This window comes from Panulirus ornatus, chromosome 11 (assembly GCF_036320965.1).
Source record: "Panulirus ornatus isolate Po-2019 chromosome 11, ASM3632096v1, whole genome shotgun sequence".
Taxonomy (NCBI): domain Eukaryota; kingdom Metazoa; phylum Arthropoda; class Malacostraca; order Decapoda; family Palinuridae; genus Panulirus; species Panulirus ornatus.
Window position 1 is genome coordinate 902,884 of NC_092234.1, and position 23,856 is coordinate 926,739.

General features: G+C 40.1%; 1 protein-coding gene across 1 annotated transcript in view; it reads left to right on the forward strand.

Annotated features, from left to right (window-relative positions):
* Positions 1-410: 410 nt before the first annotated feature.
* Positions 411-23,856, forward strand: part of Crag (DENN domain-containing protein Crag) — a 346,089-nt gene continuing 322,643 nt past the window's right edge. The window contains exons 1-3 of the mRNA XM_071666294.1: positions 411-489; positions 6,192-6,364; positions 15,684-15,810. Coding sequence (XP_071522395.1) covers positions 6,193-6,364; positions 15,684-15,810 — 299 coding nt within the window. The 5' untranslated portion in view covers positions 411-489; position 6,192. The remainder of the gene's footprint in view (positions 490-6,191; positions 6,365-15,683; positions 15,811-23,856) is intronic.

The window sequence follows — 23,856 nt, forward strand, 5'->3', positions numbered from 1 at the left end:
AAATGCTACATACAAATCCATCTGTTTTTCTAAGTATTTCTCACGTGCATTCTTCAATGCAAACACCTGATCCACACATCCTCTACTATTCCTGAAACCACACTGTTCTTAACCAGTCTGATGTTATGTACATGCCTTCACCCTTTCAATTAATACCCTCCCATACAACTGATAATCAAAAATCATATTTGTTTTGTTGAAAGAAGATATAAACAAATTTCTTTGCATGCTGAAATGGATACTGGCTGTACAACTATATGTAATGGTAATAACGCTTTTCATATATATATATATGCTATCCATTATATCTCAAGGCCCGCCAAAAATCACGAGAACTCTCTCTTGTTTTAGTCATCCATTCATCGATCATGATTTCCCGTTTTCTCCGTAACTCCATTTTCTGACCATAACAGTAAGCGACCGTCCTGTGTATGTGTCGAGACAGAACAATATCGCTTTACAGTAATGTCGTGATTTTCAGGCTTCAAGGTTGGTTTGTTCTTACTTTCTGTCATGAAGGAGTCTTGATAAGGCTTGTACGTGGTGATTAAGGCAGCTTTGTGGTAGTTAGGCTCATAATTATTAAGTGATGTAGAGTCAAAGTAGGTTTTCTTATAAGCTTGACAGGTTAGTTATCGGTTATTCGTGTGTAATTTCTTCCTCTTCAGGTGTGAGCGAGAAGGTGCATTAGCAAATGGCGCGAGAAACCATTTGCTAATGGTGCCAACTGGAAAATAACAGGTCACACTCACCATCTGCCTTGCCCGAGCTACAGGTCGTCTCCATGTTGACATAAGGCTGTCATCTGACACCCCCCACACCTCACTGTGGATGATGATTATGTTCTGCTCCACATTCCTGGTTTTCTTCTTTATATTACCACTGGAAAGCACAAGATACACATGAATTACCCATCAGGAAGGTACTGGTAGAAAGTGAGAACCTCTAGAATATGATAGCCTGGCCTTTGACCTGGCTCTTATGGGCCAGGTCAAACGTGACCGACCTCATCATGTTCATGGTATCTACACTCATGTGGTCGTACACAACACACTTCTCGTGGTTATGAAATACTAAAATCCCAAATCTTTAGAAATTCAGTAACCATGTGTGTGTGTGTGTGTCACCTTTAGTCACGTCTGGGGAGTGAAGCAGGGTGAGAAAACATTTGATTTGCATAATGATACATGTAGATCGAGCTTGGACATAACAAATGACTCTCATTGAACTTAGGGAAACCCTGAAAGTAGAAGTGGAAATCCAGTTCAGGGTAATTCTTGCTGAATTATTATAGTACAATCGAAACGTGGTGCAATAACTTTGGACATTGAATGGTTTTGTTTTTTAACGATAATGTTATGGCTAAAGAATTAGAGTGGCAACCAATCTCTTAGAGTAATTTATTCAACAAGATTAATTAATGCAGTAGTGGGGAGGGTTTTGAATATTGCAATAATTGGAAGGGTTTCGAGTACGGGGAGTGAGGGAAATTTTGGGTTGATATGCAGAGTGAAATGTGTATGAGGAATCAACAGAATGAATGAAAACATCACCAGACTTTTCCTAGCAAATGAGATTTATCGTAATGTATGGGGGTGGGTTGGGCCATTTCATTCATCTGTTTCCTTGCGCTACCTCGCAAACGCGGGAGACAGCGACAAAGAAAAAAAAATACAATTATACCTGGATAGATGACATTAAATGTCTTTTGATTCCCTTACAGTTTGGGTAAGCTTTCAATGCAGAGGGAAATGATATAATGGGGTTAGAATATTGATTGCTCCTAACAGTGTACAGTGCATGTCAAAATAAAGCAAGTGTAACGTAACCAAACAACCTTTAACATTGTGAAACCAAATCTACTTTAACCTAGTTTAGCATAGTTTGATTTAGTAAAGGATAACATTGCCTACCAAAATATACACTTCCCTACCCATGCATAACCATGCATATCTTAGACTGGACAAACCTAATCTAGTAGCCTGTAAGCCCAACCTAAACTAACTTAACCAACCAAAGTGAAATTAAGAAACCACCAAATTGATCTTAACTAAATATAACTTACAGATGCTTTTTTATCATTGTGATGGTTATAAATTGGCTGCAACTAGGAGAAAGTGATGGAATCATTCACTGATATTAAGTAAAAATACTTTTTGAAAAACGACTGTGCCAGGTATCCAACAAAATAGTGCCATTTTCTTCCATACAAAGGGATATGACTGCATTCATGATTGCTTTGTGAAATATTTAAATCATATACCACCTTACAAGCAATATTTTGATACCTGGAAATAATCAGTAAACTGAACAGTATTATTCATCTGCAAATGTAACTCAAAAAGTATTATTTGAAGCATTCACTAGGTAAGACAGATTGATAAAACCTACAGGTCACACTCCTGTTTCTACGCACAATTTCTGATGAAGCTGAACCACAGCATCAAAGACTAGAAGTATCTGTATCACATGTTCATGACCTAAACATTCAAAGAATGGTAACTCAAATGTAGATTTGTTGTGACAAAGATTCCAATACATGTCAATAGTAGTAATGCATATGAGTTCTAGGTGAAAAAAAAATGTATCATCCATATTAAAGATAATGTGATATAACTGGGAAGAAACGTATGGTAAAAGATATTCAGATCATTATTTTATAAAGTTTTAGATCTGTGGTTTCTAAATTCAGGTCATGACCCAAATTAAGGTTGGGGGATGACCTTAGTAGGGTCGCAGAGAGCCTTCAGATAGTTTTTAAAGTGTAACTTTTGACAAATTTTGTTGAATGTTCAGTGTTGTAATGTTTTACAAACAAATTGTATTCAACTATAATATTTTTAAGCAAGTATATTGATGATTGGTGTTTTGGCACTCATGCACACCAAAACCCAAAACACGTCCAGCACAAGTGAAAGATTGAAAGGCACATCATCTGAACTCTCAAGGTCCCATATGTGATTTATTATGGAAAGAGATCAAGAAATACACAGTAGATATTAATCTAGACCTTGGAAATATGATGTATATGTGTTGATTGACAAATATATACTCATATCAATATTTATCATATCCCTAAGGGTCCTATAGGTGGCAAATTTGGAGTCATGGTAAAAAAACAGTTGAGAACCAATTTATTTGGGGAAAATCATTCCTGCTTTTAATGAAACACTTATAGGGTCTTCATGGAATTGTTATTTGTCATCTGTATGTGGAATAGACTTTGGTAAAAAATTTACCCATTTTCATAGATGTTGATGTGCATTTTATGTCCATTTATTATAATTTTGCCACTTTAGGCTTGTATTGTTTCTTCATAAAAGGACTGGCAGAGACAGTTTTTAAAATGAATTTAACCTGTGGATTTTTCCCTCAAAAACTCCCAGTTATAATAAACTTGCTTCGAAAATTCAGCAGCTTTATTGATAGCTGAGCTAAGAGCAAAAAAATATATTTGTACTAATTGTCTGTCTATCTATCCATCTACATCTCTGACACCTGTTCTCTTCAGGAACTTCCATCAAGGCATGGCCACGGCAAAAGAATCCCCACCTATCCCTGTCCTTACATGCCTCCCAGGCATTGTTCCTGTTTCACTCCCTCCAGTAATCCCCCACCCTATTTGCCCATGTCATAGGTGGTCTTCCACTCTTACCAACCCCTTTCATTGTACTATTGTACACTCTCCTTGTAAACTCCATCTTGAATTCTTGTCACATTCCCAAACTACCTCAAAGTATTACATTTCACCCATTCTACCACTCCACAGTTCATTCCTTTGCTTTTCTCACCATACCTCATCTCTCATATACCCTTTCATTTCTTTCTCCACTCATCTAGTCACACCAAATGCTCTTTTTGAATAGCTCATTTCCACAGCCTGGATTTTTGACCTCGATGCTTCATTCCATGTCCGTGTTTCAGCTGGATAGGTCAGGGTTGGGAGGATTATGCTGTTCCTTAATCTCTCTTCACTTCCATACTTACACCTCAACCCTTCATTATTCTATTATGGGACCTAATATCTTCTCTTCCTTGTACTGCTCTCTTCCTTATTTCTCCTTCTATATCATCACAGTTATCCAAAACAGCTCCCAGATATTTGAATTCCCTCACTTTTTCCAGTCTTTTTCCCCTTATATCCACAGCACAATTGAGTATACTTTCTTCTTTCACATTAATGGCTTTACAAATCTATGCTTTCACTCAATTTCCTTTCAAACACCATTACCTTACTTTTACTTGCATCTATCTTCAATCTCCTCTGCATACACACATCATAAAACACATTTACAGCCTTCTGCAGCTACTCTTCTGTCTCCGCAAACAACACAGTATCATCTGCAAACAGGCTTGCCACTCGCCACCATATCTCGCTGCCACACTCCATCTCTGCATCCCTTTTCCCTAGTTTTGATTTCATCCTTTATCACTCAATACATATGTATATTGAAAAGCTGTGGTGACATCACACAGCCGTGCCTCATAGTTGCATATATCCAAAAACTTTTGTTCAGCTCTCCATCCATTCTTACACATACATTTACTTATCTATAGAAGGTTTTTACACCTTCCAACAGTTGTTCCTCTATACCGTATATCCTTAACACATAACACAAAGCATTCCACTTAACTCTGTCATACACTTTCTCCAGATCCATAAAAGCTACAAACAACTTCTTACCTTTTGCTAGATACTTTTCCACAGTCATCTTTACAACAAAAATCTTATCCACACATCCCCTTACCTTTCCTAAAACCCCTTTTCTCTTCACTTATTCTGCATTCAGTCACTTCCATCACTCTGTCAACTAATATTCTTGTATACAGTATTCCTGGTGTACCAAACAGACTTTTTCCCCTATAATTGCTACATACATCCTTCATACCTTTTCCTCTGAATAAAGGAACAATAATAGCTTTCACCCAATCCTCAGGCACAACCTTTTGTTTCCATGCGAAATTACATATAAGATGCATCCATTCTATTACTCTTTCTCTCCATACTTCAGCATTTCAGTTGTAATCTCATCCACTCCAGGTGCCTTTCCTACCTTCAGCCTCATTATTGCCCTTCTTACATCCTCCTTTGCTATAGGCCCTTGCACTTGTATTCTCTTCCTTTCCTCCTCTATCCTCATGCATGTAACAACTGCTGCCTCCACTTCTCCCACATTCACCAGTTCTTCAAAATACTGTTTCAGTCTTCCTTTCACTTCTTCATTTGGATTGAGCAATTCCCCTTCCTTACTTCTCACATCAACATTTCACTCTTACATCCACCTCTTTCCTTTTTTACCTTCTTCCTGTATAGTTTTTTTTATTATCCCGAAACTTTTCACTTACCTTTCTTCCAAAATCTTCATCTACTCTTTCCTTGCTTTGCTCTATCAGCTTCTTAACATTCCACTTACATACTTTGTATTCTTCCCTTTTTCCTTTACTGAATTTCCACTGGTACATTCCTTTTGAGCAATCTACCATATGCCTTTTTCTTCTCTTCCACAGCATTTCTAAACTCTTCTGTCCACCATGCATTGCCCTTTTTTATTCCTGTATCTCACTGCCTTGTATCCAACTACTGATTCTACAACCTTTACTCATATTTCTCTAAACATTTTGAACACCTCATTCTTACATGACTGCATTCCTACATTCACTGCACTTCCATTTAAGCTTTCACTTACCTTCCTTTCATACTCCTCCGTGTATTTTTCCTGATTCATCTCGCTTGCTAACACTTTTACCTCTCCATTCTTCCTTGCGCCAGACCTCCATTTCTCCCTGATCCTCATTCCCACAAAAACCGTGAAATGGTCAGTCTCAAAAGAATCCTCTCATGACTCTAGCATCCACCACAGCCATTCTCAATCTTTCATCCAGTGCCACATAGTCAATCAAAGACTTTTGCTCTTCTCTTCCATCATTCCTCATCCATGTATATCTGTGAATCATCTTGTGCTGAAAAAAAGGCGTCGCAAGGAATAAACTCTTCTCAGCACAAATATCCTGAAGATAGCTTCCATTCTCACTTACTCCAGACACTTCATATCACCCAATACAACCGTATTTCTCTCATTCTCCAAATTGTATGTAAACAGTCCAATACATAAATAAGCATGTTGAAACAATTCTGGCATTTTCAGTGTAAGACTGAAAATATCTTGAAGACGTGTTATTATTATTTTCAGAATGGAAGAGCGGCGTGTGGCAGAATATTTTGTAGTGGCAGGACTGCCAGCCAACCCGCGGCCGCTTGCAGACTTCTCATGTGAAGGTGCCACACTCAAGTCCACACACAATTTGCCACCTATCACTGATATTGCTGTCATCAATCGCTCTCTAGGGGAAATTGTGCCAGATGGTAAGCTTAAAAATACCTAGATCTTTTCCCTTCTAAGCCCATAGAAAGCACAAGATTAATGACCTTTTTTTCCTGTTGTGTTGACTGACATCATTAGAAAGCCTAGGGTGTGCTGTTATGTATTTTTGTTTCCGAGAAATTGTGTGAGATCACCATGAGACTACTGTACTTGCTTTCATTAAACTTCTCAGTTTTTTGGAGACAGGTTGGTTTTCAGATGTTCTCAGAGTTCTTGACTAAGTAAGCAAATACTTTTAGATTATAAATTTGTTAAGGGGGAATCAGTAGCAGATGGTTTATTTTGATGAGTTCAATAGAATGTCCATTAATGTAGGAAAGTATATGAAATCTGATTTTAGAAATAACTTTCAGAAACCCCTTTACATTTGAAATGATATTATTTTCATATGTATTCAGAATTTTTTTGTTGGCGAGGTAGCAGCAGAAGCAAATAAAGAATGGACTCATTTGCACACATCAATTCTCTGTTGGGCATGTATAATGATTTGATTGGTATTGCAGTTGAATTTATAAAGAAAAGGGATGACTGTGTTGTTGATTGGTTGGTAAGGATATTCATTGTATGTGTGGATCATGGTGAAGTGCCTGAGGATTAATGGAATGCATGTATAGTGCCATTGTACAGAGGCTAAGGGGATAAAGGTGAGTGTTCAAACTACAGAGTCATAAGTTTCTTGAGTATTCCTGGAAAATTGTATGGGAGGGTGTTGATTGAGAGGGTGAAAGCATGTACAGAGCATCAGACTGGGGAGGAGCAGTGTGGTTTCAGAAGGGGTAGAGGATGTGTGGATCAGGTGTTTGCTTTGCTTTGAAGAATGTACATGAGAAATACTTAGAGAAACAGATGGATTTGTATGTGGCATTTATGGATCTGGAGAAGGCATATGACAGGGTTGACAGAGATGCTTTGTGGAAGGTCTTAGGAGTATTCATTGCGGGAGGTACGCTGCTAGAAGCAGAGAAGTTTTTATCAAGGGCGTAAGGCATGCGTACAAGTAGGAAAAGGAGAGTGATTGGTTCCCATAGAAAGTCAGTCTGTAGCAGGAGTGTGTGATGTCCCCGTGGTTGTTTAATTTGTTTATGGATGGGATGGTTATGTAGGTAAATGCTAGAGTTTTGGAGAGAGGAACAAGTATGAAGTCTGTTGGGGATGAGAGGGCCTGGGAAGTGAGTCAGTTGTTGTTCACCTCGCCGATGATACAGCACTGGTGGCTGATTCGATTGAGAAACTCCAGAAGTTGGTGATTGAGTTTGGAAAAGTGTGTGAAAGGAGAAAGTTGATATTGAATTTGAATAAGAGCAAGGTTATTAGGTTCAGCAGGGTTGAGGGACAAGTTAGTTGGGGTGTAAGTTTGAATGAAGTGAAGTGTTTTAGATATCTGGGAGTGGACTTAGCAGTGAATGGAACTATGGAAGTGGAAGTGAGTCTTAGGGTCGGGGAGGGGACAAAGCCTCTGGGAGCGATGAAGAATGTGTGGAAAGAGAACATTATAGTGCGAAAATGGGTATGTTTGAGGGAATAGTTGTTCAAACAATATTATATGGTTATGAGGCATGGGCTATAGATAGGGTTGCACAGAGGAAGGTGGATGTGTGAAGATGAAAAATTTGAGGACCATATGTGGTGTGAGGTTTTGGTCGAGTAAGTAACAAAAGGGTAAGAGAGATGTGTGGTAATGAAAAGAGTGTGGTTGACAGAAGAGGGTTTGTTGAAATGGTTTAGACATATGGAGAGAATGAATGAGGAAAGGTTGACAAAGAGGGTATATGCATCAGAGGTGGAGGGAACAGTGAGAAGTGGGAAACCATATTGGAGGTGGAAGGATGGAGTGAAAAAGATTTCAAGCGATCAGGGCCTGAACATGTGAATAGTTGACGAGAAGAGCGGGACCATGGGACTAGTCCAACCAGTGGAGAACCAAATGGGAACATGGCCAGTGGAATGAGGAATGATACGTGTATATCTTTTTAAACCAGGTACTCCTAATCTCCACTCTTTTTTCAGCACACGACTCCACAAGCTCTTCATCATTTCCATTCACAACACTGAATACCCCATGTGAACCAGTTATACCCTCAACTGCCACATTACTTTCCTTCACATTTAAATGACCCATCACTAATACCCAGTCTCACGTGCCAAAACTGCTGATGCAATCACTCAGCTGCTTCCAAAACACCTGTCTCATGGTTTTTCTTCTCATAGTCAGGTGCATAAGCACCAGTAATCACCCATTTCTCACCTTCCGTATTAAAAAAGGGGGTGACTGTGTTGTTGATTGGTTAGTAAGGATATTCAGTGTATGTATGAATCATGGTGAAGTGCCTGAGGATTGGCAGAATGCATGCATAGTACCATTGTACAAAGGCAGAGAGGATAAAGGTGAGTGTTCAAATTACAGAGGCATAGGTTTCTTGAATATTTCTGGGAAATTATGTGGGAGGGTATTGATTGAGAGGGTAAAGGCATGTACAGAGCATCAGATTGGGGAAGAGCAGCGTGGTTTCAGAAGTGATAGAGGATGTGTGGATCAGTTGTTTGCTTTGAAGAATGTTTGTGAGAAATACTTAGAAAAACAGATGGATTTGTATGTGGCATTTATAGATCTGGAGAAGGCATATGATACGGTTGATAGAGATGCTTTGTGGAAGGTGTGGGAGGTAAGTTGCTAGAAGCAGTGAAAAGTTTTTTCCAAGGATGTAAAGCATATGTACGAGTAGGAAGGGAGGAAAGCGATTGGCTCCCAGTGAATGTCGGTTTGCAGCTGGGTTGCGTGATGTCTCCATGGTTGTTTGATTTATTTATGGATGGGGTTGTTAGGGAGGTGAATGCTAGAGTTTTGGAGAGGGGCAAGTATGCAGTCTGTTGGGGATGAGAGGGCTTGGAGAGTGAGTCACTTGTTGTTCGCTGATGATACAGCGCTGGTGGCTGATTCAGGTGAGAAACTGCAGAGGTTGGTGACTGAGTTTGGTAAAGTGTGTGAAAGGAGAAAGTTGAGAGTAAATGTGAATAAGAGCAAGGTTATTAGGGCTAGTTAATTGGGAGGTAAGTTTGAATGGAGAAAAAGTGGAGGAAGTGAAGTCCTTTAGATATCTGGGAATGGACCTAGCAGCAGATGGAACAACGGAAGCGGATGTGAGTCACAGGGTGGGGGAGGGGGCGAAGGTTCTGGGAGCGTATAAGAATGTGTGGAAGGCAAGAACGTTATCTTGGAGAGCACAATTGGGTATGTTTGAAGGAATAGTGGTTCCAAGAATATCATATGGTTGTGAGGCATGGTCTGTAGATAGGGTTGTGCGAAGGAGGGTGGATGTGTTGGAAATGAAATGTTTGAGGACAGTATTTGGTGTGGGGTGGTTTCATTGAGTGAGTAATGAAAGTGTAAGAAGGATGTGTGGTAATAAAAAGAGTGTGGTTGAGAGGGCAGAAGAGGGTGTGTTGAAATGGTTTGAACACATGGAGAGAATGAGTGAAGAAAGATTGACAAAGAGGATATATGTGTCAGAGATGGAGGGCACAAGGAGAAGTGGGAGACCCTATTGGAGATGGAAGGATCAAGTGAAAAAGATTTTGAGCAATCAGGGCCTGAATATACAGGAGGGTGAAAGGCATGCAAGGAATAGAGTGAATTGGAACGAAGTGGTATACCGGGGTCGATGTGCTGTCAATGGATTGAAGCAGGGCATGTGAAATGTCTGGGGTAAACCATGGAAAGGTCTGTGGGGCCTGGATGTGGATAGGGAGCTGTGGTTTCAGTGCATTACACATGACAGCTAGAGACTGACTGTGAACGAATGTGGCTTTTTGTCTTTTCCTGGCGCTACTTCTTGGGGGAGGGTGGGGTAGATTGCTGTTTCCTGTGTGGCAGGATGCCAACGGGAGTGGATGAAGGCATCAAGTATGAATATGTACATGTGTATATGTGTATATGTTTGTGTATGTATGTGTATGTATACGTTGAAATGTATATGTATATGTGCGTGTATGGGCATTTATGTATATATATATATATATATATATATATATATATATATATATATATATATATATATATATATATATATACACATAAGTAAGTGAGCTTGGGAAGGAGACTTGTGTGAGGAAGTACCAGGAGAGACTGAGTACAGAATGGAAAAAGGTGAGAACAAAGGAGGTAAGGGGCGTTGGGGAGGAATGGGATGTATTTAGGGAAGCAGTGATGGCTTGTTGAAAAGATGCTTGTGGCATGAGAAGCGTGGGAGGTGGGTTGATTAGAAAGGGTAGTGAGTGGTGGGATGAAGAAGTAAGATTATTAGTGAAAGAGAAGAGAGAGGCATTTGGACGATTTTTGCGGGGAAAAAATGCAAATGAGTATAAAATGTATAAAAGAAAGAGGCAGGAGGTCAAGAGAAAGGTGCAAGAGGTGAAAAAGAGGGCAAATGAGAGTTGGTGTGAGAGAGTATCATTAAATTTTAGGGAGAATAAAAAGATGTTTTGGAAGGAGGTGAATAAAGTGCGTAAGACAAGGGAACAAATGGGAACTTCAGTGAAGGAGGCTAATGGGGAGGTGATAACAAGTAGTGGTGATGTGAGAAGGAGATGGAATCAGTATTTTGAAGGTTTGTTGAATGTGTTTGATGATAGAGTGGCAGATATAGGGTGTTTTGGTCGAGGTGATGTGCAAAGTGAGAGGGTTAGGGAAAATGATTTGGTAAACAGAGAAGAGGTAGTAAAAGCTTTGCGGAAGATGAAAGCCGGCAAGGCAGCAGGTTTGGATGGTATTGCAGTGGAATTTATTAAAAAAGGGGGTGACTGTATTATTGACTGGTTGGTAAGGTTATTTAATGTATGTATGACTCATGGTGAGGTGCCTGAGGATTGGCGGAATGCGTGCATAGTGCCATTGTACAAAGGCAAAGGGGATAAGAGTGAGTGCTCAAATTACAGAGGTATAAGTTTGTTGAGTATTCCTGGTAAATTATATGGGAGGGTATTGATTGAGAGGGTGAAGGCATGTACAGAGCATCAGATTGGGGAAGAGCAGTGTGGTTTTAGAAGTGGTATAGGATGTTTGGATCAGGTGTTTGCTTTGAAGAATGTATGTGAGAAATACTTAGAAAAGCAAATGGATTTGTATGTAGCATTTATGGATCTGGAGAAGGCATATGATAGAGTTGATAGAGATGCTCTGTGGAAGGTATTAAGAATATATGGTGTGGGAGGCAAGTTGTTAGAAGCAGTGAAAAGTTTTTATCGAGGATGTAAGGCATGTGTACGTGTAGGAAGAGAGGAAAGTGATTGGTTCTCAGTGAATGTAGGTTTGCGGCGGCAGGGGTGTGTGATGTCTCCATGGTTGTTTAATTTGTTTATGGATGGGGTTGTTAGGGAGGGGAATGCAAGAGTTTTGGAAAGAGGGGCAAGTATGAAGTCTGTTGGGGATGAGAGAGCTTGGGAAGTGAGTCAGTTGTTGTTCGCTGATGATACAGTGCTGGTGGCTGATTCATGTGAGAAACTGCAGAAGCTGGTGACAGTTTGGTAAAGTGTATGAAAGAAGAAAGTTAAGAGTAAATGTGAATAAGAGCAAGGTAATTAGGTACAGTAGGGTTGAGGGTCAAGTCAGTTGGGAGGTAAGTTTGAATGGAGAAAAACTGGAGGAAGTAAAGTGTTTTAGATATCTGGGAGTGGATCTGGTAGCGGATGGAACCATGGAAGCGGAAGTGGATCATAGGGTGGGGGAGGGGGCGAAAATCTTGGGAGCCTTGAAGAATGTGTGGAAATCGAGAACATTATCTCGGAAAGCAAAAATGGGTATGTTTCAAGGAATAGTGGTTCCAACAATGTTGTATGGTTGCGAGGCGTGGGCTATGGATAGAGTTGTGCGCAGGAGGGTGAATGTGCTGGAAATGAGATGTTTGAGGACAGTGTGTGGTGTGAGGTGGTTTGATCGAGTAAGTAATGTAAGGGTAAGAGAGATGTGTGGAAATAAAAAGAGCTTGGTTGAGAGAGCAGAAGAGGGTGTTTTGAAATGGTTTGGTCACATGGAGAGAATGAGTGAGGAAAGATTGACCAAGAGGATATGTATGTCGGAGGTGGAGGGAACGAGGAGAAGTGGGAGACCAAATTGGAGGTGGAAAGATGGAGTGAAAAAGATTTTGTGTGATCGGGGCCTGAACATGCAGGAGGGTGAAAGGAGGGTAAGGAAGAGAGTGAATTGGATCGATGTGGTATACCGGGGTTGACGTGCTGTCAGTAGATTGAATCAGGGCATGTGAAGCATCTGGGGTAATCCATGGAAAGCTGTGTAGGTATGTATATTTGCGTGTGTGGATGTGTATGTATATACATGTGTATGGGGGTGGGTTGGGCCATTTCTTACGTCTGTTTCCTTGCGCTACCTCGCAAACGCGGGAGACAGCGGCAAAAAAAAAAGAAAAAAAGGAAAAAAACAGAGAAGAGGTGGTAAAAGCTTTGTGGAAGATGAAAGCCGGCAAGTCAGCAGGTTTGGATGGTATTGCAGTGGAATTTATTAAAATGGGGGTGACTGTATTGTTGACTGGTTGGTAAGGTTATTTAATGTATGTATGAATCATGGTGAGGTGCCTGAGGATTGGCAGAATGCTTGCATAGTGCCATTGTACAAAGGCAAAGGGGATAAGAGTGAGTGCTCAAATTACAGAGGTATAAGTTTGTTGAGTATTCCTGGTAAATTATATGGGAGGGTATTGATTGAGAGGGTGAAGGCATAGGTGAGGTGCCTGAGGATTGGCAGAATGCTTGCATAGTGCCATTGTACAAAGGCAAAGGGGATAAGAGTGAGTGCTCAAATTACAGAGGTATAAGTTTGTTGAGTATTCCTGGTAAATTATATGGGAGGGTATTGATTGAGAGGGTGAAGGCATGTACAGAGCATCAGACTGGGGAAGAGCAGTGTGGTTTCAGAAGTGGTAGAGGATGTGTGGATCAGATGTTTGCTTTGAAGAATGCATGTGAGAAATACTTAGAAAAGCAAATGGATTTGTATATAGCATTTATGGATCTGGAGAAGGCATATGATAGAGTTGATAGAGATTCTCTGTGGAAGGTATTAAGAATATATGGTGTGGGAGGCAAGTTGTTAGAAGCAGTGAAAAGTTTTTATCGAGGATGTAAGGCCTGTGTACGTGTAGGAAGAGAGGAAAGTGATTGTTTCTCAGTGAATGTAGGTTTGCAGCAGGGGTGTGTGATGTCTCCATGGTTGTTTAATTTGTTAATGGATAGGGTTGTTAGGGAGGTGAATGCAAGAGTTTTGGAAAGAGGGGCAAGTATGCAGTCTGTTGGGGATGGGAGAGCTTGGGAAGTGAGTCAGTTGTTGTTCACTGATGATACAGCGCTGGTTGCTAATTCATGTAAGAAACTGCAGAAGGTGCTGACTGAGTTTGGTAAAGTGTGTGGAAGAAGAAGTTGAGAGTAAATGTGAATAAGAGCAAGGGTATTAGGTACAGTGGGGTTGAGGGTCAAGTCAATTGGGAGGTAAATTTGACTGGAGAAAAACTGGAGGAAGTAAAGAGTTTTGGATATCTGGGAGTGGATCTGGCAGCGGATGGAACCATGGAAGCGGAAGTGAATCATAGGGTGGGGGAGGGGGCAAAAATGCTGGGAGCCTTGAAGAATGTGTAGAAGTCGAGAACATTATCTCGGAAAGCGAAAATGGGTATGTTTGAAGGAATAGTGGTTCCAACATTGTTGTATGGTTGCAAGGCGTGGGCTATGGATAGAGTTGTGCGCAGGAGGGTGGATGTGCTGGAAATGAGATGTTTGAGGACAATGTGGTGTGAGGTGGTTTGATCGAGTAAGTAATGTAAGGGTAAGAGAGATGTGTGGTAATAAAAAGAGTGTGGTTGAGAGAGCAGAAGAGGGTGTTTTGAAATGGTTTGGTCACATGGAGAGAATGAGTGAGGAAAGATTGACCAAGAGGATATATATGTCAGAGGTGGAGGGAACGAGGAGAAGTGGGAGACCAAATTGTAGGTGGAAAGATGGAGTGAAAAAGATTTTGAGTGATCGGGGCCTGAACATGTAGGAGAGTGAAAGGCGTGCAAGGAATAGAGTGAATTGGAACGATGTGGGTATACCGGGGTCGACGTGCTGTCAGTGGATTGAACCAGGGCATGTGAAGCGTCTGGGGTAAACCATGGAAAGTGTGTGGGGCCTGGATGTGGAAAGGGAGCTGTGGTTTTGGTGCATTATTAAATGACAGCTAGAGACTGAGTGTGAACGAATGGGGCCTTTGGTGTCTTTTCCTAGTGCTACCTATCACACATGAGGGGAGAGGGGGTTGTTATTCCATGTGTGGCGAGGTGGCGATGGGAACAAATAAAGGCAGACAGTATGAATTACGTACATGTGTATATATGTATATGTCTGTGTGTGTATATATATGTGTACATTGAGATGTATAGGTATGTATATATGCGTGTGTGGACGTGTATGTATATACATGTGTATTTGGGGGGGTTGGGCCATTCTTTCGTCTGTTTCCTTGCGATGCCTCGCTAACACGGGAGACAGCGACAAAGCAAAATATATAAAATAAATATATATATACACACACAGACATATACATATATACACATGTACATAATTCATACTGTCTGCCTTTATTCATTCCCATCGCCACCTCGCCACACATGAAATAACAACCCCCTCCCCCCCTCATGTGTGCAAGGTAGCGCTAGGAAAAGACAACAAAGGCCCCATTCGTTCACACTCAGTCTCTAGCTGTCATGTAATAATGCACTGAAACCACAGCTCCCTTTCCACATATATATAAATGAATACGTGTGTGTGTGTGTGTATGAGAGGTTGGGCCACTCTTAATCTGTTTCCTTGCGCTACCTCGCAGTTTCCCATGTCACAGATGAAGAATGGTCCATCCACTCATATGCCCATATACATACATAACCACCCATCCACGCACATATCCATACACATAAATAGACATGTACATATGTATGCATGTACATAATCATGCTTGCCTTCATCCATTCCTGGCACTACCCTGCCCCACAGGAAACAGCATTGCTACCCCCTGCTTCAACGAGATAGCACCAGCAAAACAGACAAAAAAGGCCACATTTGTTCACACTCAGTCACTAGCTGTCATGTGTAATGCACTGAAACCACAGCTCCCTATCCACATCCAGGCCCCACAGACCTTTCCATGGTTTATCCCAGACATTTCACAAGCCCTTGTTCATTCCATGGACAGCATATGTATATTATTGTGATCATATAAGATTAACTTATGTAATACTCTTATGTTATAACTTATTATAGGGTATGTGTGTATAGAGAAGACACCTTCTGATCTGGTGGCCAACCTTAATCATGGAGCTCTGCGGTCCCCAGAAATGTTTCTTTGTTATAGACGAGGGCGTGACAAACAACCACTTGTTGACATAGGGTGAGTTATCAGAGCTACTTTGAAGGCTGAAATGTATGATATACTCACTCTCAGAGTTTGCATATGTGAAAATTTTACCTTGAAGAAAACATGGAATAAAAATTATTCTCAGTTGTAAGAATAGGACGAGAGGGACCAGTGAAATTTCCAGGTTTTAAACACTGACTATGGGTGACCCAGAACATTGTGCCAATGTCTTTAATTTTTTGAAATGTGTGCAATACTCTTAGATGAGACACATTCATTGAAGAATGGGAATTATTTTAGGAGATAGACAGCCAGAATGTTAGGGATTAATATAGCAGACTCAGTTGTGAGTAGTATTATCTGCACAGTTTGAACTGGATGTTTTTGGTGGTCTTATGGGATGTATTCAAGCTGTTCCACTGTGGCCCTAAAACTAAATCAGTGAACTTTACCACTTCCCGCTGTTATGGGGAAGAGAGGACAAAAGTCAAGTGGAATTTTACACCTATGTATTACCTCCCTTATTTTTTCTTTAGTATTTCAGTTATTCAGTCCATCTGTATATATATAGACGGACATGAAGGCTCAGATTGGGGTGCCTAAATGTGTGTGGATGTAACCAAGATGAGAAAAAAGGAGGGATAGGTAGTATGTTTGAGGAAAGGAACCTGGATGTTTTGGCTCTGAATGAAACGAAGCTCAAGGGTAAAGGGGAAGAGTGATTTGGGAATGTCTTGGGAGTAAAGTCGGGTTAGTGAGAGGACAAGAGCAAGGGAAGGAGTAGCACTACTCCTGAAACAGGAGTGGTGGGAGTATGTGATAGAGTGTAAGAAAGTAAACTCTAGATTGATATGGGTAAAACTGAAAGTTGATGGAGAGATGGGTGATTATTAGTGCATATGCACCTGGGCATGAGAAGAAAGATAATGAGAGGCAAGTGTTTTGGGAGCAGCTGAATGAATGTTAGTGGTTTGATTCACGAGACCGGGTTATAGTAATGGGTTATTTGAATGCAAAGGTGAGTAACGTGGCAGTTGAGGGAATAGTTGGTATACATGGGGTGTTCAGTGTTGTAAATGGAAATGGTGAAGACCTTGTAGATTTATGTGCTGAAAAAGGACTGGTGGTTGGGAATACCATGTTTAAAAAGAGAGATATACATAAGTATACGTATGTAAGTAGGACAGATGGCCAGAGAGCGTTATTGGTTTACGTATTAATTGATAGGTGCGCGAAAGAGAGACTTTTGGATGTTAATGTGCTGAGAGGTGCAACTGGAGGGATGTCTGATCATTATCTTGTGGAGGCGAAGGTGAAGATTTGTAGAGGTTTTCAGAAAAGAAGAGAGAATGTTGGGGTGAAGAGAGTGGTGAGAGTAAGTGAACTTGGGAAGGAGACTTGTGTGAGGAAGTACCAGGAGAGACTGAGTACAGACTGGAAAAAGGTGAGAACAAAGGAGATAAGGGGAGTGGGGGAGGAATGGGATGTATTTAGGGAAGCAATGATGCCTTGCACAAAAGATGCTTGTGCATGCGAAGCGTGGGAGGCGGCAGATTAGAAAGGGTAGTGAGTGGTTGGATGAAGAAGTAAGAGTATTAGTGAAAGAGAAGAGAGAGGCATTTGGATGATTTTTGCAGGGAAATAATGCAAATGAGTGGGAGATGTATAAAAGAAAGAGGCAGGAGGTCAAGAGAAAGGTGCAAGAGGTGAAAAAGAGGGCAAATGAGAGTTGGGGTGAGAGAGTATCATTAAATTTTAGGGAGAATAAAAAGATGTTTTGGAAGGAGGTAAATAAAGTGCGTAAGACAAGGGAACAAATGGGAACTTCAGTGAAGGGGGCTAATGGGGAGGTGATAACAAGTAGTGGTGATGTGAGGAGATGGAGTGGGTATTTTGAAGGTTTGTTGAATGTGTTTGATGGTAGAGTGGCAGATATAGGGTGTTTTGGTCGTGGTGGTGTGCAAAGTGAGAAGGTTAGGGAGGATGATTTGGTAAACAGAGAAGAGGTAGTGAAAGCTTTGCGGAAGATGAAAGCCGGCAAGGCACCGGGTTTCGATGGTATTGCAGTGGAATTTATTAAAAAAGGGGATGACTGTATTGTTGACTGGTTGGTAAGGATATTTAATGTATGTATGATTCATGGTGAATTGCCTGAGGATTGGTGGAATGCTTGCATAGTGCCATTGTACAGAGGCAAAGGGGACAAAGGTGAGTGCTCAAATTACAGAGGTATAAGTTTGTTGAGCATTCCTGGGAAATTATATGGGAGGGTATTGATTGAGAGGGTGAAGGCATATACAGAGCATCAGATTGGGGAAGAGCAGTGTGGTTTCAAAAGTGGTAGAGGATGTGTGGATCAGGTGTTTGCTTTGAAGAATGTATGTGAGAAATACTTAGAAAAGCAAATGGATTTGTATGTAGCATTTATGGATCTGAAGAAGGCATATGATAGAGTTGATAGAGATGCTCTGTGGAAGGTATTAAGAATATATGGCATGGGAGGCAAGTTGTTAGAAGCAGTGAAAAGTTTTTATTGAGGATGTAAGGCATGTGTACGTGTAAGAAGAGAGGAAAGTGATTGGATCTCAGTGAATGTAGGTTTGCGGCAGGGGTGTGTGATGTCTCCATGGTTGTTTAATTTGTTTATGGATGGGGTTGTTAGGGAGGGGAATGCAAGAGTTTTAGAAAGAGGGGCAAGTATGCACTCTGTTGTGGATGAGAGAGCTTGGGAAGTGAGTCAGTTGTTGTTGCAGTTGTTGATACAGCACTGGTGGCTGATTCATGTAAGAAACTGCAGAAGCTGGTGACTGAGTTTGGTAAAGTGTGTGAAAGAAGAAAGCTGAGAGTAAATGTGAATAAGAGCAATAAGTAGGGTTGAGGGTCAAGTCAATTGGGAGGTAAGTTTGAACGGAGAAAAACTGGAGGAATTGAAGTGTTTTAGATATCTGGGAGTGGATTTGGCAGCGGATGGAACCATGGAAGTGGAAATGAATCATAGGGTGGAAATTCTGGGAGCCTTGAAGAATGTGTGGAAGTCGAGAACATTATCTCAGAAAGCAAAAATGGGTATGTTTAAAGGAATAGTGGTTCCAACAATGTTGTATGGTTGCAAGGCGAGGGCTATGGATAGGGTTGTGCACAGGAGGGTGGATGTGCTGGAAATGAGATGTTTAAGGACAATATGTGGTGTGAGGTGGTTTGATCGAGTAAGTAATGTAAGGGTAAGAGAGATGTGTGGTAATAAAAAGAGTGTGGTTGAGAGAGCAGAAGAGGGTGTTTTGAAATGGTTTGGTCACATGGAGAGAATGAGTGAGGAAAGATTGACCAAGAGGATATATGTGTTAGAGATGGAGGGAACGAGAAGTGGGAGACCACTTTTATATGTATGATATTATATATTTGATATTTATTTATTTTGCTTTGTCGCTGTCTCCCGCGTTAGCGAGGTAGCGAGGTAGCGCAAGGAAACAGACGAAAGAATGGTCCAACCCACCCACATACACATGTATGTACATACACATCCACACAAGCAAATATACATACCTATACATCTCAGCGTATACACATATATACACACACAGACATATACATATATACACATGTACATAATTCATACTGAGCCTTTATTCATTCCCATCGCCACCCCACCACACATGATAATAACAACCCCCTGTCATTCATTCTCTAGTTGTCATGTGTGATACACTGAAAACAACTCCCTTTCCATAACTAGGCCTCACAGACCTTTCGATGGACATTTGAATGCTTCACATCCCCTGGTTCAGTCTAATGACAGCATGTTGATCCCAGTATACCTCATCTTTCCAATTCACTCTATACTATACATGCATGTTCAGGCCCTTATTGCTCAAAATCTTTTTCACTACATCTTTTCATCTTCAAATTGGTCTCCCCATTTTCCTTCCGACGCATATATCCTCTTTGCCAACCTTTCCTTCCTCATTCTGTCAGTATGCATAAACCATTTCAACACACCCTGTTCAGCTCTCTCAATCACACACTTTTTTTATTTCCAAACCACTGTCTTACCCTTTCATTACTTATTCAGTCCAACCACCTTACATCAAATACTGTCCTTAAACATTTTGTTTCCAACCGACATCCTCTTCTGCATAGTCTTATCTATATCTCATGCTTTGCATCCATAAGATAATGCTCAGAGACTATACCTTCAAATATATCCATTTTTGTCCTTGCAGATAACAATTCTCTTTTCACACATCCTTCAGTCCCAGAACCTTCACCATGTCACCCTGTGTATGACTCAGTTTCGCTTCCATGGTTCTATTCGCTGTGTTGTCCATTCCCAATTATCTAACACACTTCACTTCAACCAAGTTTTCTCCATTCTTAATCACACTCCAACTAACCTGTCCTTTAAATCCGCTAAATGTAATAACCTTGCTTATATTTACATTTACTCTCAACTTCTTCCTTTCACAAACCATTCCAAACTCAGTACCAAATTCAGCAGCTTCACACTAGAATCTGTTGCCATTGTTGTGTCATCACCAAACAACCACTGACTGACTTCCCAATCCCCATCATCCCCTACAGACTGGATACTCGCCCATCCACCCAAGACTCTCACATTTACGTCTCTTACCATACCATCTATAAACAAATTTAACAACCATGGTGACATCACTTTGAACCATTCACTCTCCTCTGTTTCTACTGGTACATATGCCCTACACCCTTGATCAACTTATCTTATTTTTTCTCCATATCCATAAATGCCACATACAGTTCTGTCCATTTTTCTAAGTATATCTCACACAAATTCTTCAATGTATACCTGATGCAGACATCCTATACAACTTCTGAAGCCACTCTATTCCTCTGTTATCTGATGCTCAGTACATGCCTTCCCTCATACAATTACTACCCTGCTATACAACTTTACCAGGGATGCTCAACAAACTTATAATTCTGTAGTTTGAACACTAACCTTTATCCTTTTATCTTTATACAGTGGCACTAAACATACATTCCAGAAATCCTCAGGTACCTCACCATGATCCATACATAGATTAAGAATCCTAACTAGCCAACCAACAAATTCAACTAACACTATCCACACCAGCTGACTTTCCATATTTCATCCCTCATAAGACTTTCACCATCTCTTCCTTTCACCAGACCCCTCTCCATGACTCTCTCACTTCACATACCACCCTACCCTAAACACCTTACATCTGCCACCTTATCACCAAACACATTGAACACTCCTTCAGAATAAACATTCCATCTCCTCCTCACTTTATCACTACTTGTTCCCACTTCCCCTTTTGCCCCCATCACCGATCTTCCTATTTGTCCTCTTTTTTGTTGCATGTTAATTACAACTTTCTGAAACATCTTATTCTCCTTAAAGTTTACTGATGCTTATCTCAATGCTCATATGCCTTCGTCTTCAACCCCTGCACCTTCCTCTTAACCTCTTGCCATTTTTTCTTATACATCCCTGAATCATTTGTGTTTCTCCCTTGTAAAGACCCCCAAATGCCTCCCCTTTCTCTTTCAACAGCAACTGTACTTTTTCATCCCACTTCTCACTCTTTCTGCTCTGCCCACCTTTCACATACCATATTATTGATATCAGTATTTCTTTACCTTATATACCCCCTCCATGACATATGTCCGAGTTCCGTTCCGAACAACCATTTAGATCTCAAAATGATCGAAGTCATACATATGTCAGCATGACATGTAGAATTCGTATACCTGTACAGCTTTCTTTTATCCTGCTCAATTTCAATCATGATTTCATTTTTTGTTAACCAGCCATATTATATGATTCTGTAGTATCTTTTTACCTTTTATTTAAGATTCTTTAGTTCATGTTTCATCATTTTTGCTTTTTATATTTTTTCCAGTCATATGTACAGATGGTAGTAAGTCACATAGGTCATAAGTAGGGGATGGCTTGTATATGGCTTATTTCCTGTCATTAATTTTAGACATAAATGATCATACCTGTTATTTTATGTGGTTTCACAGTTAAGTTTGTATTTCCTTTAGCCACCCTTTCTATATGACAATGTGAGTACATTTAAAAGAAATTCATATTTGAAATGCTCCATATCTATGAACTTTTCTAGGTAATGACAAGTAAAACAAAAAACTGCTCTACTCATGTCATCACATTTGATCATTGGCATGCCAAGATATTTTCCCAGATTTCTTATTTCCCTTGAAATTTTAAACTTTTTTCATTTCCATAAACGACTATTCCATAAACAGTGTACCAGCGTTTATGTGTACCAGACCACCAGACTCTAGGTTAATTTAGATCCTCAGGTCACCAGGGACAGTGAAAATCTGAAAAATTTGTAGATGTTTTGTGGTGCATCTACCGCCTTGTCCAGTTTGGGAATGTGTATTCAAACAATACATGTCATATGCCTTGACTTCAGATCGTATGACTATGGAAATGTATGATACAATATATCTACAAGAAAGTAAGTTTATGATGTTGTAGTATTATGGGATGTTCCTCTTTTTTGGCTGTCTGTGGGAGCCAGTGGGTTAGACTTTATTTTGATATTGGTACACACACAGCTCACCGCTCATGTTGAACGAACAAGTGAGCCATAGTGTTCTCAAGGAATATATTTTGTTACATTAACTGGAGATGGCATGCATAGATTTTTCTTCAGTATTATCTATGCATAGTGTAGCTACATAGATACATATACTATTTGATTGCTTGAATCTTGATTTGATGTTTACCCTCTAAAGATGATGCAGAGCAAAATATTTTCAAATATTTTAGTTACATGTTTCTTATGCTGTTGGTTAATGACTTCACATTGTCAGCTACATTACTCTTGTAATAACATGAAGATACACTGGAAGATGATTGGATAAGGAAATACAGGGTACATGAGACCTGATGGTCATGATAGAGTTACCTGTTAGTAGACTGAGATATTCTGGTATTGTAGGATATGTGAGGTGACTGTTAGAGCAATTTGAAATATTACTGGAGAACTACTTGAGTATCAGAAATTGGATAAGGATGTTTTGGAGATATGCTGGACAAATATTGAAGAAAGAAGCAGTTGCTTAAGATGACAGGGATAAGTGGTTAAGTGATTTAGTGCATTGTTTTAGATATTTAAGAGCTGTTGGACTACTGCTAATATATGATGTATGATATTTAACTCTGTGGATATAGCATGTCTCCTTTCAGTTAACCTACCCGCACTTATTTATGGTTAATTGTTCGTCCTTTTATATTTATATATGACTTATTGACTTAAGAACTAAGCTAACCCCCTTATTTATTACTGTTATAGTGTGTATACTGTAACAAATGAATAGATGGAATCGAACACCTGAACTGCAACACTGCATAGGGTAATAAGGTGTGATTAAAGCTTCACCTAAGTTCCACATGGTACTCTTTGTATTCATTTTCCCATGTGTATGATATTTGACTGACAAGTTTCCCTTGAGAAAACAAATTCACATAGTGGGCCCAGGATGTTAAGGTTTGATGTCAAGTTCTTTTTCTTTTTTTCATACTATTTGCCATTTCCCGCATTAGCGAGGTAATGGCGAATAGTATGAAAGGAAGAAAAAGAACTTGGTGTCAAGTATTTGATATTTTATGGTGTTTGATCAGCTAGTCCAAACCCCACTGTGATGGAGAAGTTTATGTAATATGTACATTTTTTTTTTTTCTCCCAAAAGAAGGAACAGAGAAGGGGGCCAGGTGAGGATATTCCCTCAAAGGCCCAGTCTTCTGTTCTTAACGCTACCTTGCTATCACAGGAAATGGCGAATAGTTTGAAAGAAAAAAAAATGTACATTGGTGACACATAAGGTAGTTCTCCCATTGCGTGAAGACAGTTGAATCTTTTTGGCATTTTTCTCTTTAATGGTAGCAATTATGTAGAAGTTTTTCAAGGTAATTAGGATTTAAATGTGTTGGATAAGAACTTTTACCAATGAAATCAGTCATGATAGTACCTCAGATGATTCACATGCATGAAATTGTTCAGACTATTGTGATGCTAACTATTAGTAGCTTTTCATTTATTTCGCTAC